Raw genomic sequence first — 14,248 nt, 5'->3', positions numbered from 1 at the left:
TGGCTGCAGAAAGACTGCTCCATCAGCCTGGTGCCAGCGTGGAGAGGACACAGGGCAGAGCCATCGCAGGCCCTCCGTCCTGTAGTGGAGCAACAAGTCAATCTTTGTTGTCATCAACCACTAAGAGCCTGGGGTTGCTTGTTTCTGCCGCTAACCTAGCCTAGCCTAACTCATGTAGGGCATGCTTTTTTTTTTTTTCTCTTTTTTCTAGGTACATAGAATTGGTAACAAAGTAAGTGATTTAATAACAACACAACATGAATATGGGCCAGTCAGAATAAATGCTAGCTGGAAGCCTCTGTTGTGGACAAGTTGTGCTTCAGCTGCCGGATCTTGGGGATGCGGTTCTAGGGAAGGAGCTGCAGCTAGAAGATCTCACTTAGTATTCTCGGCACTTTAGTACAACTGTGTCCATGCTTCCCGGCTGCGCAGCAGACCCCAATACAAGCATGTATTAGCTAATGTCCTTAGTGTGTTATTTCTCAGCAGAGAATTCTCACTCTTGATGTGGCAGTCAGAAGTTTATTTTCTTTCCCATTATGTTAAATTCCTCAGAATAATATTTTGACACTTTTCTTTTTTTCTTCCCCTGACTTGTTGGACTGGGGATTGAACCCAGGGAATCTGCCTCTGACCGACACTCCCAGCCCTTTTTATATTTTATTTTGAGGCAAAGTCTAAGTTGCTGAGGCTGGTCTCAAACCTAGGATCTTCCTGTCTCAGCCTCCCAAGTACTGGGATTACAGGCGTGCACCACCACGCCAGCCCTATCTTCTTAGTGTAGCTCTACAGTGCATCTCAAAGACACACTCCTAGGCACAGGGAAAGGGAGGAAAAGGTCGACTCCCTACAGGGCTGAATCTGGATTGTGAAGGGCCGCAGATCCTGAACAGAAGGGACAGCACTTCCAGATATTATCAATATTATTTGTTGATCGCTAGGATTATTAAGCCCACATTTGCTAAATAAAGGCGTTGGCAACCTCAGTCCCTATTTCTACAGATTGTGTATTTGAGAGACTTAATTGGAAGGAAGAGAGAAATTGCACACGACCCTGCCAATCTATGACTAACTGCTAGATTGAAAAACAAACCCAAGATTCACTCCACCAACTTACTGCACGCAAATTAAACAATATTCTAAAATATGGCTGAATCCCAGAGATTTGGGAGTTGAGCCAATGTGCTTACTGTCCAGTGTTTCTGATGGGCATCCACTCCTGGGAGGTGGGGGGATGGCAGCTTGCGAGATACCCAAGGGCATGCGGATTTTAAATTCCTTAGCTCTACAGACTGTACATCAACAGGGCAGAATATGATACCACACCCCTGTATTTTCTCAAGCACTGAAACATTACATAAGGCTAGGTAATTCAAACTCTTCTATGAGCAGAGGTCAGGTTTTAAGAATATTCCACAAAGACCATGTCTTCGTCAACTTTGTAGTGCCAACCCCAGCTCGGAGCCTGACACAAAGGGAGGCTTGATATATGGGTGTTGAATAAGTGAACAAAAGGTTCAGAAGATAGAGAGTACGTTCAGCCAAAACCCTTGGCCATCTAATGAATGTTCTTTGATAGTTAAAACTGGAGAGTGGAGGCCGGTTGTGGTGGCCCACGCTTGTACTTCCCGCGCTTGGGAGGTGGAGACAGGAGGATCACACAGGTTTGAAACCAGCTGTGCTGGTTTCAGACACACTGTTTCCAAAAGTATAAAATAGGTCTGAGAGTGTAGCCTGGAGGTAGAAGGGCTTCTAGGAACTCCAGTACCACCAAAAAAAAAAAAAAAAAAAAAAGGAGAAGAAAAAGAAAATCCTCCCAAATCAATTAGCTTTTGAGCTAAGACCAATTAAGGCTTAGTCCTGCAAAGACCATCTTGCATCCACCTGGGAGAGAGGAGGACAGTGTCCTGGGCTCCCTCTGGCTCTGGTAGGTGCCTCGTAGACCACCCAGGTGACTAGAGAATCCATGGCTACTGGCATCTAAGTGGGAGATCCCAACCTTGAGGCAGGGTCAGGAGTTTTAGTGTAGAAACAAAGGATGCTAATGAATTGACTGGGTGTCTTTAGCTTATCTTCCAAGTCCGGGGGATCTTCACCATCAGCTCTTCCAAGGCAGACGGGCGGTGGGTTCCAGCAGCTGAGCTCTGGAGAGGCAGGGTGGCAGCTGAACTTCAAGCGCAAGGTAAAACCAGAACCAGCAGCCTCCCAAAAGTGCCAGCCTTGGAGCACATGCAAACAGGTGCATATACCTGGGCCCTTCACACATGCAAACAGGCGCATATACCTGGGCCCTTCACACATGCAAACAGGCGCATATACCTGGGCCCTTCACACATGCAAACAGGCGCATATACCTGGGCCCTTCGTGCAATCACTCAATCCCACAAAGACCGCTGGATGCAGGTCAAAGGTGTGCCTCGTTCTCTCCAGGTGGTCAGGGCGTGGTGTTGCATTTAATAAAATTTCCCACCCAAAACGTGCGTGTGTGAGGAGCTACTTAACTACACCCCCAGCCCTACTTTTTTTATTTTGAAACAGGATTTTACTAAATTGTTGAAGGCCTGGCTAAATTGCTGAGGTCGTCCTCGGACCTGCGATCTTCCTGTCTCAGGCCTACCAAGTACTGGGATTACAGTCCAGGTAGCCCCTAAACTGGCTCAAAAAAATTTTTTTTTTTTTTTGTGGTGCTGAGGATGGAAGCCAGGGGCATCGAGCTACACCCAAAGCCCTATTTTTTATTCTTTATTTTGAAACAGGGTCTCGGATCTGAGTTGCAAAGGGCGTCATTAAGTAGTAGCTGAGGCTGTCCTTGAACCGCGATCCTCCTGTCTCAGCCTCCCAAATGCTGGGATTACAAGCGTGCGCCACCACGCCCGGCTAAAAAATGTTTTATTTGTTTTGTTTTTTTAACACGGTGCTTAGAGGAAACTTCCTCGTTTACTATACACGGAAAACACATCTCCAATGTAGTTCAGACAACTACTAGAATCTAGGTTCCCAAGGGGACCGTAACCAATCTCTCGCGGCGCCTTACCTTCAGAAGTGACTTCAAACACTGTTGCTAAGTCCCTCCAGGTTTGAAAGTTCACCGCACGGTGTGAGCTGGAGAGGGCCGCCCTTCCCGGACTCACTTTTGTACGTTTGTTTGGTGTGAGCTGCGAGGCTACCCCGGCCCGTTCGCGTGGAAACCACCTCCTCCACGAGGGCTGGAAGAGACGCCCATTTCCGCGCCTACTGCGGGTCCGCCCGGGGCTGCGGAGAACCGCGGCGGCCCCGGCGTGGGCGTGGACAGAGGGGCAGCGCGTGGGCGGGGCCGGGCGGGCGTGGGCGGGGCCCCGGAACCGCACGTGGGCGTGGCCTAGAGCCTGGCGTTAGCGTGGCCCAATAGCGGACGTGGTCCGGTCCGAAGCGGGGGGCGTGTCGAGTGGGGGCGTGGTCTGGGCCGGCACGGGCGGGGCCTGAGTGCGCCTGCGCAGTCCGCTCTACTCAGGGCGCCAGGAGAGACGCGCTAGAGGGAAGATGGAAGACTTTCAGGCTGGCGAGGAGGTAACCGCCCCGGGAGCCACTGGAGGGTGGAGGCCCAGAGCTCGGGGCGTGGACGCGCGGCCCTGCTGGGAGACCCGGCCGCCTGTCCCCCGAGGCTCGGGGTCCCTGCCTGGAGGCTGGCGAGCGCCCGCCGGCGCCGCCCCGCCTCGGCCACCCCGCCTCGGCCATCCCGGGCGCCGCCGTTGCCCAGCCGCGAGGGCCCCGGGGCTCCGACTCCTCCCGCGCGGCCGGAGCCCGGGCGGTCTCGGGACGGAGCGCCGGGGACCGACGGCCTGGCCCCCGCCCGGCCCGCAGCGAGGACGCCGGGCCAGTGACATCTCCGCCCTTTATTCCACGCTGCAGACCCCAGCCCGACCCGCAGGTGCTCCACGTCGGGGGGCGAAAGGCTGGAGTCTGGACCCTCGTCTGCAGCAGTCCGCGGCGGCACCCTTGCGTGACATGGGCGTGGGCTTCTCCCAGCCCCGGGCGTGGGGTCCCGTCCAGGCTGCCTGCCAAGTGCAGACGAGCGCGGAGAACCTGCCTTTGTCTGCACCTCGCCCTTCGGTGCGCCCCCTCCCACCCTGGCCACCGCCACGCCCGGCCACGAATGAGGACGTTTCATTTCAGCATAAGTTTGAGGTGTTAAGAAGGTAGCTCGTTCTTGTAGAAAAACCTTCTCTTGTCCCAAGTAGAGCAAAGCACACATTTACCAAGCAAAAGATATTAATGTAAAGGTGTGCGGTTAAAATGGCTATTTCTTTAAGCATTCAGGAAATGAAAGGAGCTGACGGCCGCTGCAGTTATGGAATAGCTGCTCATTCCTCCTTGCAGAATAATCCTTGTTGAAATTCAAATAGAGTCCCATGTATTGTGCAGCCTGTCAAAAAATTCTTAAACATTCTGGTAAGGCTTGATATTTTGTTTTTGAAATTTAGTTCAGCCAGGAATGTTTTGAAGGGATAATAACTAAGACTTAAAAGGACTGATCCTAGAATTTCAGTTTTGTTCTGACATCCTAACACAAACTTTCTTGTTCTTGTGTGTGTGTTGAAGGGGGTAATACTAGAGATTGAACTCAAAGGCGTTCTGGAGGGTGAACCACCACACCCCACTCTAACATAAACTTCCTATAGCAGTGTTATCAGTGCTTGAATGCCAGTGGCAACTAAGTGTACAATGAGGAGGAGGCATGGTGCAGGAGCAGCCAGCAAAGGAAAGCTTTTTCTAGTAAACTAACTAACGTAAGCTTGGAAAATGGCGTGTGTAAAACCAAGTAGAACTTTTTAAAAAGGGAAAAGGCCTCGTAAGAGAAAGCCCTTCATACTGCACTCTAATTCTCAGTTCCATGGGGAGGGGGCTAAGTGGCTTCAGCATTCCAGATCTGAATGGCAGAGTGGTGGTGTCACACAGGGTGAGGCCTGGGAGAGGGTGCCAGGGCGGTCCTGCCAGCCTTCTACCTACCTTTTTTGTATATCTGAGTTCAGAGACATTCTACTTTCCACTCACTCATCCTAACAGAAATCAGGACTGTCCGGTGGCTCTAGTACCATTGGCCTACTTTCCATTAAAGTTCATTAACATGTCCCACGACTTTGTTTACAGTTTAACCATAGATAAACTTACCCAGGGACTTAGGACCACTGTAGTACTTGGTCCTTTAATCTTCCCAAAGTGATTTAATCTCGGTTACCGTACATTTTCATTACTTTGGTGGTTTGGTTCCCATGTAAGTATGGCGAGGGAGATACTTACATGGGAAGTATGTAAGTATTTGGGCAGCTAGTTCTTGTTGCTCCTGAAAGGGAATCACTGGAAGAGGCAGGGCCACACCGACCAGAGCAGCCGGCACCTGGGAGGCTGAGGCAGGGGGATCCAGGTTCAAGGCCAGCACTGGGTAATGGCAAGACCCTGTTTCAAAATAGAAAACACACAGGGCTGGGGTACTGCTCACCTGGAATGCCTGTGGGCCGATCCCCAGCACCGCCCCTGCCCTCTACACCAGATGGGTGCACCGCCTGACTCCAGCAGGACCTCTTTGAGGGCCCCTGGGGCTGCCCTCCTAGAGGCCTGCCTGGAACTAAGCACTCTTCCCCACTCAGCAGTCATTCCAATTCAACCAGTCCTGTCAGGAAGCAGTGGCAGGCCGGTGCTTGGCTGGTGTTGTCTCAGGACGACCTGTGCCCACCTGCACCTGCCATATGCAGAAAGGAAGCTCCACAGGATGGCTGCTGGCCGGGAAGCGGGCCGCATTAAGAAAAATAATTATCCAGCAATAGCATAATCTTTGTAAATGTTATGACTTTTGGTGACTTAAAAACCACAAACCTCTTGACTTTTAGGCTTTTTAATCAGTTGACATCAGGGAAGAGGGAATTATATCTTTAAAATGGATTGCTAAGCCCCTTCAGTTAATATTTATATAAAATATAAAATGTTTATATAAATATAATATAAATATAATATAAAATGTATATATAAAATGTTTATATATTTATATAAAAGTTGAGTAACTGACTGTAAGCGTGTCTATGAGTTATCCTAACAGCCAGCTGAAACAGAAGTTTACAGTGAAGTCTTGGAGCCCAGTGTGGTGGCGCAGGCGTATAATCGCAGTTCTTGGGATGCTGAGGCAGGAGGGTCAGGGCCAGTCTTAGCAACTTAGCAAGACCTTGTTTCAGAATTTAAAAAAATCAGGGCTGGAGGTCTAGCTCAGAGGTAGACTACCCCTGTGTTCAATCCCCAGTACCAATAAATAAATTTTAAAAAGTGAAGTCTTAGATTGTAGCATGATTAAAACCAAACAACCTTAATTCCACACAGCGTTGTAGGCCTGTGGCTGCATTCACTGACTCTCTGCTGTCAGACCACTTCATGCTTCGGAGTCTCTCTGTAACACAGCCTAAGTAACAGCCTAGAGAACATACAGTCCATGACAGATTGTTTATTACTTAAGTTTGCATTGGTGGAGGCAGAGGAGACGGATCTTTGAGTGAGTCGAGCTCACCCAAGCTTGCTTTCTTACAGACTGCTTTTGTTGTTGACGAGGTGAGCAACATCGTGAAAGAGGTAAGAAGCAACGCCTGCTTCCGCTTATTTGTAAGTTTGATTGACAGCTTGAAATGAACATTATTGAGCCTGCCTGTCCCAGCATTTCAAATGGGTTTTACTTCACACTATAGAAATTATACGTGCTAAATTAGGAAATGTTACATGTTATTTTTACTAAATGTTGTCAAGGCTAAATTCTATAATCTTTTAACATCAAAGATTCATGGCAGCCGGGCGTGGTGGCGCACGCTTGTAATCCCCGCGCTTGGGAGGCGGAGACAGGAGGATCACGCAGGTTTGAAGTTAGGCACGCTGGCTTAAGAGACCCTGTTTCCAAATTTAAAAAAGTATAAAATAGGTCTGGGAGTGTAGCCCGGAGGTAGAAGGGCTTCCAGGAACCCCGGTACCACCAAAAAAAAAAAAAAAAAAAAATTCATGGCATACACATAAATGTCCCTAGCGTTTAATGAAGACTGAGTACAGAGAACATTTAACAACTTTCTGGTAATATAGTTTGGGGCGTATTCAGTTATTTTTCTTAGATTCCTAAACTATCCACAGCACTGTTGTGGCTCTTAGTCTCTCCCAGAGAACATGAGGAAGGTAGAGACACATGGGATACTTGTTCTTCATTCCTGCCAAAAGTAGGTCTGGGGGTACCTGCCAGGGTCTGGGCCTCCTGGAGTTTGCAGCGGGTGGGGGGGGGGGGCGAGTGCCCGGATACTCACTGGGAATGTGAGCTGGCATTTGCTAGGTCGTCGGTGCCACAGGCCGGTGGGGGAAGGAGACGCCACCTCTGGGCTGCGGACAGCGCTGTCTGTGCAGAGGCCCTGTGGTGGGGACGTGTGTGGAGTGAGGACGAGCGCAGGTCGCTAGGGATTCGGGGGGGGGGGGGCGTTGGGCAGAAGGGCTTCCCAGTCAGCCCCCCTGCCCGGCAGCACTGAGCACAGACCGCAAAGCCTCTGGCTGGAAGAGCCATCGGATGATCTGAAAGTCGTTCGATGATTGAGGTTCCATATATAACTTAGGACCGACGTTAAAGCAGTTACTAATGCCAGAGTGATAAGGAACCACGGCCTATTTTTGTGCAAAGGATCCGAAGCCAAATGATTTCTTTTACTACAGCATTGTGCATGATTTTTTTTGCTTCTTTGCAAAGCAAACTTAGCAGTTTGCTTTTCACTGTTATTTTAAGTACTGTGTTTGTTCCGTATGGAACGGGCTGGGGAGCAGGGAGGTGGGCAAATTAAACTAGAACTGGGAAGAGCAGAGCTAGTGTGTCAGGAACCTGGTTTTGCTTGACGTGTTTTCTGCATTACTCTGGCTTGGTTTCCAAGCACAAGTACAATAGGAAAGACACAGTTGCCAGCCAGCAAGGAAGTGTGAGTGCTGTGGTAATGTCACTTTTTTTTTCCTGTCCTAGTAATAGGTACTCAAGCTATTTTAAATAATGGGTAGTAGTAATTTGAGCAAGTCTAAAACTGAAGGTTTTCTTACCTCGCTGAAAAAGAGCATAGAGATGGATGTCAGAATTAGAGGTTTGGCTTGAACAAAGCCCTCCTTCTGGACAGTGCCTGGGTCTATAAGGCCATGGCCCCCTAAACTAGGACTCTGGATTGCCAGCCATTATCCTAGGCTCTGCAGGAGCGGATGTGGCAGAGGATGAGGAGGAGCCAGGAGCTGTGTCAGTGTGAGGACTCAAAGCCCCAGGATAGATAGGAAGGCCCGAGGTGAGAGTCAGGGCGCGTCCCTGTGAAGGCTTCTGTTCCTCAAAAGCCCAGTCCCCAGCCTCAGCCTCAAGCCCAGCCCCCAGCCTGAGCCTCAAGCCCAGCCCCCAGCCTCAGCCTCAAGCCTCAGCCCCCAGCCTGAGCCTCAAGCCTCAGGCCCCGCTCCTTCAACACCACGTACAACTCGGGTGTGAGGACAGAACATAGCCCCATTGCATGACTTTTATTTTAGGTCCTAAGTGTAATAAAAACTTGATTTCTTGGTTTCCAGCACAGCAGCAAGAGCTAGAGAAGAAAGCTGCCAGGTCCAGGCACTGTGGGGTCAGAGGGGAAGGGAGCTGAAGGGGAGACCCAGAGAAGCGCTTGGGGGATGTCCAGCAGCAAGCTTGTTAGCAGGAGCAGGCCCGCTGAGCCATGTTCTCTAACAGCCCCAGAAGAACAGCACAGCAAAGAGGGAAGTGTGAAGTCACTTCATCACAAACCTACGTTTTGGAATGTAAAGGCTGTTCTTTAGTTATATGAAAATTCCATATTTTCATATGATGGATCACTGAAACATATGACTGTTTGCGTAGATTTGGACATTGCTCATTGTACAGACAACGAAATTCATCTAAGTAGTGTAAATAGTATTAGATAAAAACACCTAGTATATTTTTTTCTTTTTGGTGGTACTGGGGGTAGAACCCAGAGGCTTTCTACCCCGGGCTATACTTCCAGACCTATTTTCTATTTTATTTGGAAACAGGGTCTCACTAGGTTGCTGAGAGCCTAAGTAGCTGAGGCTGGCTTCGAACCTGCGCAATCCTCCTGTCTCAGCCTCCCAATTGCGGGGATTACAAGCGTGAGCCACCACACCTGGCCCTGGTATACTTTTAAGAAAGGAATAGGCAAAGTATTATCTAGCCTTAGTAAGAATAAAGAGGTATTGCTTATCTCCAGGTATTAACAGCATTGAACAATAATTCAGTTATTCAGTCAACATGTTAAACATATTTGACAAGACTCTTAACAACTGTGGCTCTTGTAGCCAACATAAAACTTACTTGGGTAGGCGTGGAGGCAACACATCTGTGATCGCAGCAACTCAGGAGGCTGAGGCAGGAGAATTCTAAGTTCAAGGCCAGCTTCCACAACTTAGTGAGACCCTATCTCAAAAATTAAATAAATAAAAGGGCTGAAGATATTGATCAGTGACAGAAGCAGTCCTCAGTTCAATCCACAGTAACCCCCACTCCCCACACATTTAAATGCAAAGTAAAACTGTTAAAAGATACATTTGTGAAGGAGTTCTCATGACTAAGAATACACTTGCTACTTGGGAGGCTGAGATAGGAGGATCGCAGGTTCGAGGACAGCCTCAGCAAGCAGCAAGACTCTCGGTGACCTAGTGAGACCGTTTCAGGATAATAAATGAATGAATGAATGAATACACTCGCATCTTACTTCCGCCCTCATTGTTCCTAGGGTGGCCCGTTTTAGGTATGGGTGCGTCCTCTCTGTGACCCCTGTGCTTTGTCTTCTAGGCTATAGAAAGCGCCATCGGCGGCAACGCTTACCAGCACAGCAAAGTCAACCAGTGGACCACAAACGTGGTGGAGCAGACCTTAGGCCAACTCACCAAGCTGGGAAAGCCGTTCAAGTACATCGGTAACGGGCCTCTGTTTCTTGAATTTTGCGGCGGTTCCTTGAGTGGTCAGAGGGGTGTCCGGTACCAAAGAGTACGCGCCGGCCGCGGGTGCTCCCCCCCCCCCCCCAGCGCTCCTCCCCGGGGCCCTTCACAGGGTGGTTACCGGCACTTGGCCGCCGGGCGGCAGTACAGCTGCAACTGCAGGACACGGCCTGATCAGAAACTTGGACCAGCAGGTGGTAAAAGAAGGGAGAGACGCCACGAGGCATTCTGCTCCTCTCATTCTAACATGAACGTCAACCGTGACCTACACACACACAGTAAGAGTGGGCTGAAGGAAGTTTATCTAATAAAGTCTGTTTTGATTTTAGTGACCTGTGTAATTATGCAGAAGAATGGAGCCGGGCTACACACGGCCAGTTCCTGCTTCTGGGACAGCTCCACTGACGGTAGGCTCTTCGTCCGTGTTCGTGAAGTCTCGTGTGTTTTCCCTGAAAGTCTCCGAGTGCTTGTTGGGCCACCCTGAGACAGACTTTGTTGAAAAGCGACGTTTATGAAATATGTGCTCGGCGTCTCCTGCCTTTGCCTGCGTCTTTGTCCGATGACCCTCACTGTAGAGCCCTGCTCGCCTCTATTTGCGTACCAGGGAGAGGGAGGCACCTGAGAGCTGGCCTGGGCGCGGCCGGCGGGAGCGTCCAGGCCCCGTTCTGTTCCGAGCCGCTGTCTTCCCACAGGGAGCTGCACCGTGCGGTGGGAGAACAAGACCATGTACTGCATCGTCAGCGCCTTCGGGCTGTCCATCTGAGCTCCTCGGCCTCCTGTCCCAGCCTTTCTGTTCCATCTTCCAGCCCACCAACCCTGAGTCCAGTGAGCACCTTTCTCCTTCTCTCCGATGTTTTGTAGCACTCTCGAAACTAGAAAAGTAAACCAGACCGACTGCACGTCATGTGACCTGCATGCCCGGGTCAGGTGGACGACTCTCCAGGCCGTCTGGAGCTGGTGTTGCCACTTGTCTTAACTCTGTATTTCTTTTCAAAGGTGCTAAAAACTGAAATCTGCTAGTGGGAAACTTTCTCTGCTCTCTGAAATGATTCAAATACACTAATTTTCCATACTTTATACTTTTGTTAGAGTAATAAATTATTCAAATTTAAAATTGTGGTGTTCTTCACAGTCTACATATGAACATAAATTGTAGTTATCTATTTATTTATATGGTAATGGACATGGTAATAAAGATCCTGCCGCATCGACTTCCAGAACGGAGAAAAGCCCTGCTCTTCTCTCCACAGCCCTTTTATTTAAAAGCACCAAGTCTGAAAAGCCAAATTAACTCCACACACCAAGGGTAAACAAATCAAGATACCCATAAGGACGGAAAGCTAAATATGTATTAAACCGAAGGGGTATCAGAAGGAAGCCATTCCCAAAACGAGTTTGCCATAAATAAATGTTTATTGACTTGCCCAATTGATTACAACCACTGGCCAGGTGGCACCGTGCTCCCCTGACAGCTCCAAATCGAATACATCGTTGCGGCTTTCCTTCTGAGCCTAAGTGTAGTGATGTCTTATGCAAATATTTACAGTCTTTGTAAAAAGGCAGTTTTCAGTAGCGGAAAATCCTTGTTTCGCAGTATTACACTTGCCAGTATATCCAAATCAAGATAAACTGCTCAACAAGATGTCACAGACTAAAGCAACTTCCCTTTGGCCTGAGGAAAAAGTTTGTATTTTCTCTTTTCTTCCCCCCCTAACCTCTAAGGCAATTGGTTTCTAAAACCCTCAGAACGCACAATTACACTTCAGTGTCTTAAGTCTCTATTTACTATGTCCCTAGAGGAGTCCCTTTTAATTATCCCTTTGATAGGTGCTTGTGTTTATCCTGTGAAAAGGATTCAGGAAATAAGTCACTGGCACATTACAGTCTATGTATCCTATCTGTGCCTCCAGTGAATAGTTCTTGAACCATTTGAGGCTGGTGACAGTTGTCTGGTGGGTTGGGGTCACATAATGTATCTAAACTTATTGCAATCTGTGGTTCTGGGTAGAGAAGCTGCCTCATAGGCCTTAAATATATTTTATACATCCCCTTCTCTAGCCTTTCAAATGGGGCTTAAGAGAGAATGGCACCACTTCACTGCTGTAATGATTTAACAATAAATCAAGCGGACCTAGTATCCATGTGGATACTGAAGCTCTTTCCAGGGAAACCATAAAATACCTCTGTTCATCTTCCAGGTTTCCCTAGACTGGACCAATATAAAAAATATCTCAAAGATGATGTTATCCGAGCCATTACTGTGAAAGCACTAAAGTCAGCCCTTTATAATTTAAGGTTGCAAACCTCTAATACCCTCAAAACAAAACATTTGTTACTATCAAAAGTTTCAGGGAGACTTTAGTTTTTAGCCTAACACCTATGGCACATTTTACATGCTAAATATTCTATAAGCAAATTTTCACATCAAGTATATAATATATTGATATACATGATACACCATGGAAGAAAAACTGAAAATTCATGATTTAATATGGAACTATTTTCCTCTTAAGTTATTCCTAATTCTTTTTTCCTATTTCCAACAACAAAAATACTCCCCAATTTTTTTTATTTCATTGTTAACTATGAAGAATCAGTGTATGAAGATACTAGCCATCAGTTTATAATTACTCTATAAGACAAAAACAAGTTTTAAAAACATCTAAAATCTATGGCTGACTGCCACAGATATACTTACTGATGAATAAGAGCATTCCAAACCATGGACAATTTTTATAACAAAACATAAACTATATCAGAACATTGTATTAATCAGCACAAGTCAGTTTTCATCAGTGTACATAAAATTATCGTTGGAGTAGTCATGGTAGGAGTTGTAAAATTTGGTAACAGAAACTTTTTTCAATACACAATCAAAAAAAGTCATCACAGCATTGCAAATGTAAAAAGCATGTAAACTTGAATCACCCTTGCAATAATATAGTTGTTTTCAAACATTCATATTTACAAGGTGTTTAAAAACAAGTATAAATGAAATCCATATTAAAGCACATTGTCGTTAAAGTTTAAGACGACGTAAGTCATTAAGAATGGTCTCTCCCGAGCATCTCTGGGGTCCGGGCACCACCTGAGTGGCCTGGTGGAAATCTGAGAGTCGGTGCATAGATGAAGGGCTGGGGGTGCTGGCTGGGGAGCGGGACGAGCCGTCTGGGCCTCCACAGTGGTCACGATGGCGGCAGCAGCAGGACCGCTATCACATGCTAACAGAGCTGGTACTGTGCCCGGCCGGGGGCAGCGAGGAAACACCTACGCCAGCCTCCTCCCAGGCTCTGACAGAAGGACAAGGAGCCATGCTCGGCCTGCTCGGACGCCGAGCTTCACCGGCACCAAAGGCATCTACTTTCCACCGAGCCAGGAATTGGATGTCACCGCAGGGCTCACTGAGGAGGAATAACTTCCCAACAAGCTACCCCACCCAAAGATGTATTCCCATAGCCATTTAAAATGTTTTCTTTTCTTTTTCATCTAACTTTCCAATATGAAACGGAAAAACTTTGGCAATAAAGAATCACGTAGTCTATGGGGTCCACATTCAACAGAGCTCCAAGAACTATCTGCGGGAATGAGAGCTGCTACCCTGTTGCCCAAGTCACACCTGCTCCTCTCCTGTCTGTGTGCACGTGTGCGCCGGAGCACAAAACCTCACCTGAGCTGGGCACTGGCAGATTACCCCAGCCTGGCCTCACCGGCTTCCCAAGCCTCCCCAGAGCCCCACGCACGGCCACCTCTGCTCGGGGTGCCGAAGGGCTGGAGCCGGCGCAGTCCAAGCAACGGTTCCAGATGCCTGGGGACCCGGGCCCTGGCCCGCTGCGGGGGAAGCACTGCCCCCACCTCCAGCTGCTATGCAACCGCTTCCCTCTGAGCTTAAAGGTTGAGAATGGGACCAAGGGGAAGGGAAGGGAGGCAGGAAGGGGTAAATGCTGCTTGCTGCCGCCTGGGTCAAAGAGGCTTCCCGTGGACTTGACAGTAGTGAATAATTTTTAAGCTTTCTATCAAAAATGGGTAGTTTCTGCTCACCACTGAAACAATCCCTCGTCTCAAATTTCCTAGGAAGAATTCATTTTCTTATACTTTTTGTCAGCCTCTCTTCCCAAATAAACGGAGTTGCCCTGACAACAAATTTGGCCCACCATTTAAATTTTCCCTCAGGTTTGGTTTTTCTCTTAAAAAATATGTAAACAAATGAGGAACAGGAAACCTTTCCCGAGAGAAGTCTGAGCCACAGCAGGCGGGCGCCGCCTGGTGGCCGCAGGGG

General features: G+C 48.3%; 1 protein-coding gene across 4 annotated transcripts; it reads left to right on the top strand.

Annotated features, from left to right (window-relative positions):
• Positions 1-3,519: 3,519 nt before the first annotated feature.
• Positions 3,520-10,735, top strand: DYNLT1 (dynein light chain Tctex-type 1; the record flags this gene model as incomplete). 4 transcript variants are annotated; one of them, XM_080700555.1, is made up of 5 exons in its annotated part: positions 3,520-3,546; positions 6,550-6,591; positions 9,827-9,950; positions 10,302-10,379; positions 10,665-10,735. In XM_080700555.1, the coding sequence occupies 5 exons, from the start codon at positions 3,520-3,522 to the stop codon at positions 10,733-10,735; spliced, it is 342 nt and encodes a 113-aa protein (XP_080556681.1). The 4 variants fall into 4 exon arrangements, with proteins under 4 accessions (XP_080556681.1, XP_080556680.1, XP_080556682.1 ...); XM_080700554.1 differs by having other exon boundaries at positions 10,302-10,394; XM_080700556.1 differs by lacking the exon at positions 6,550-6,591.
• Positions 10,736-14,248: the final 3,513 nt, after the last annotated feature.

Source organism: Muscardinus avellanarius (assembly GCF_963383645.1).
Source record: "Muscardinus avellanarius genome assembly, chromosome: 8".
NCBI classification, from domain to species: Eukaryota; Metazoa; Chordata; class Mammalia; order Rodentia; family Gliridae; genus Muscardinus; species Muscardinus avellanarius.
Note: the sequence above shows the minus strand (reverse complement) of the source record. Positions and strands in the feature narration are given on the sequence as shown.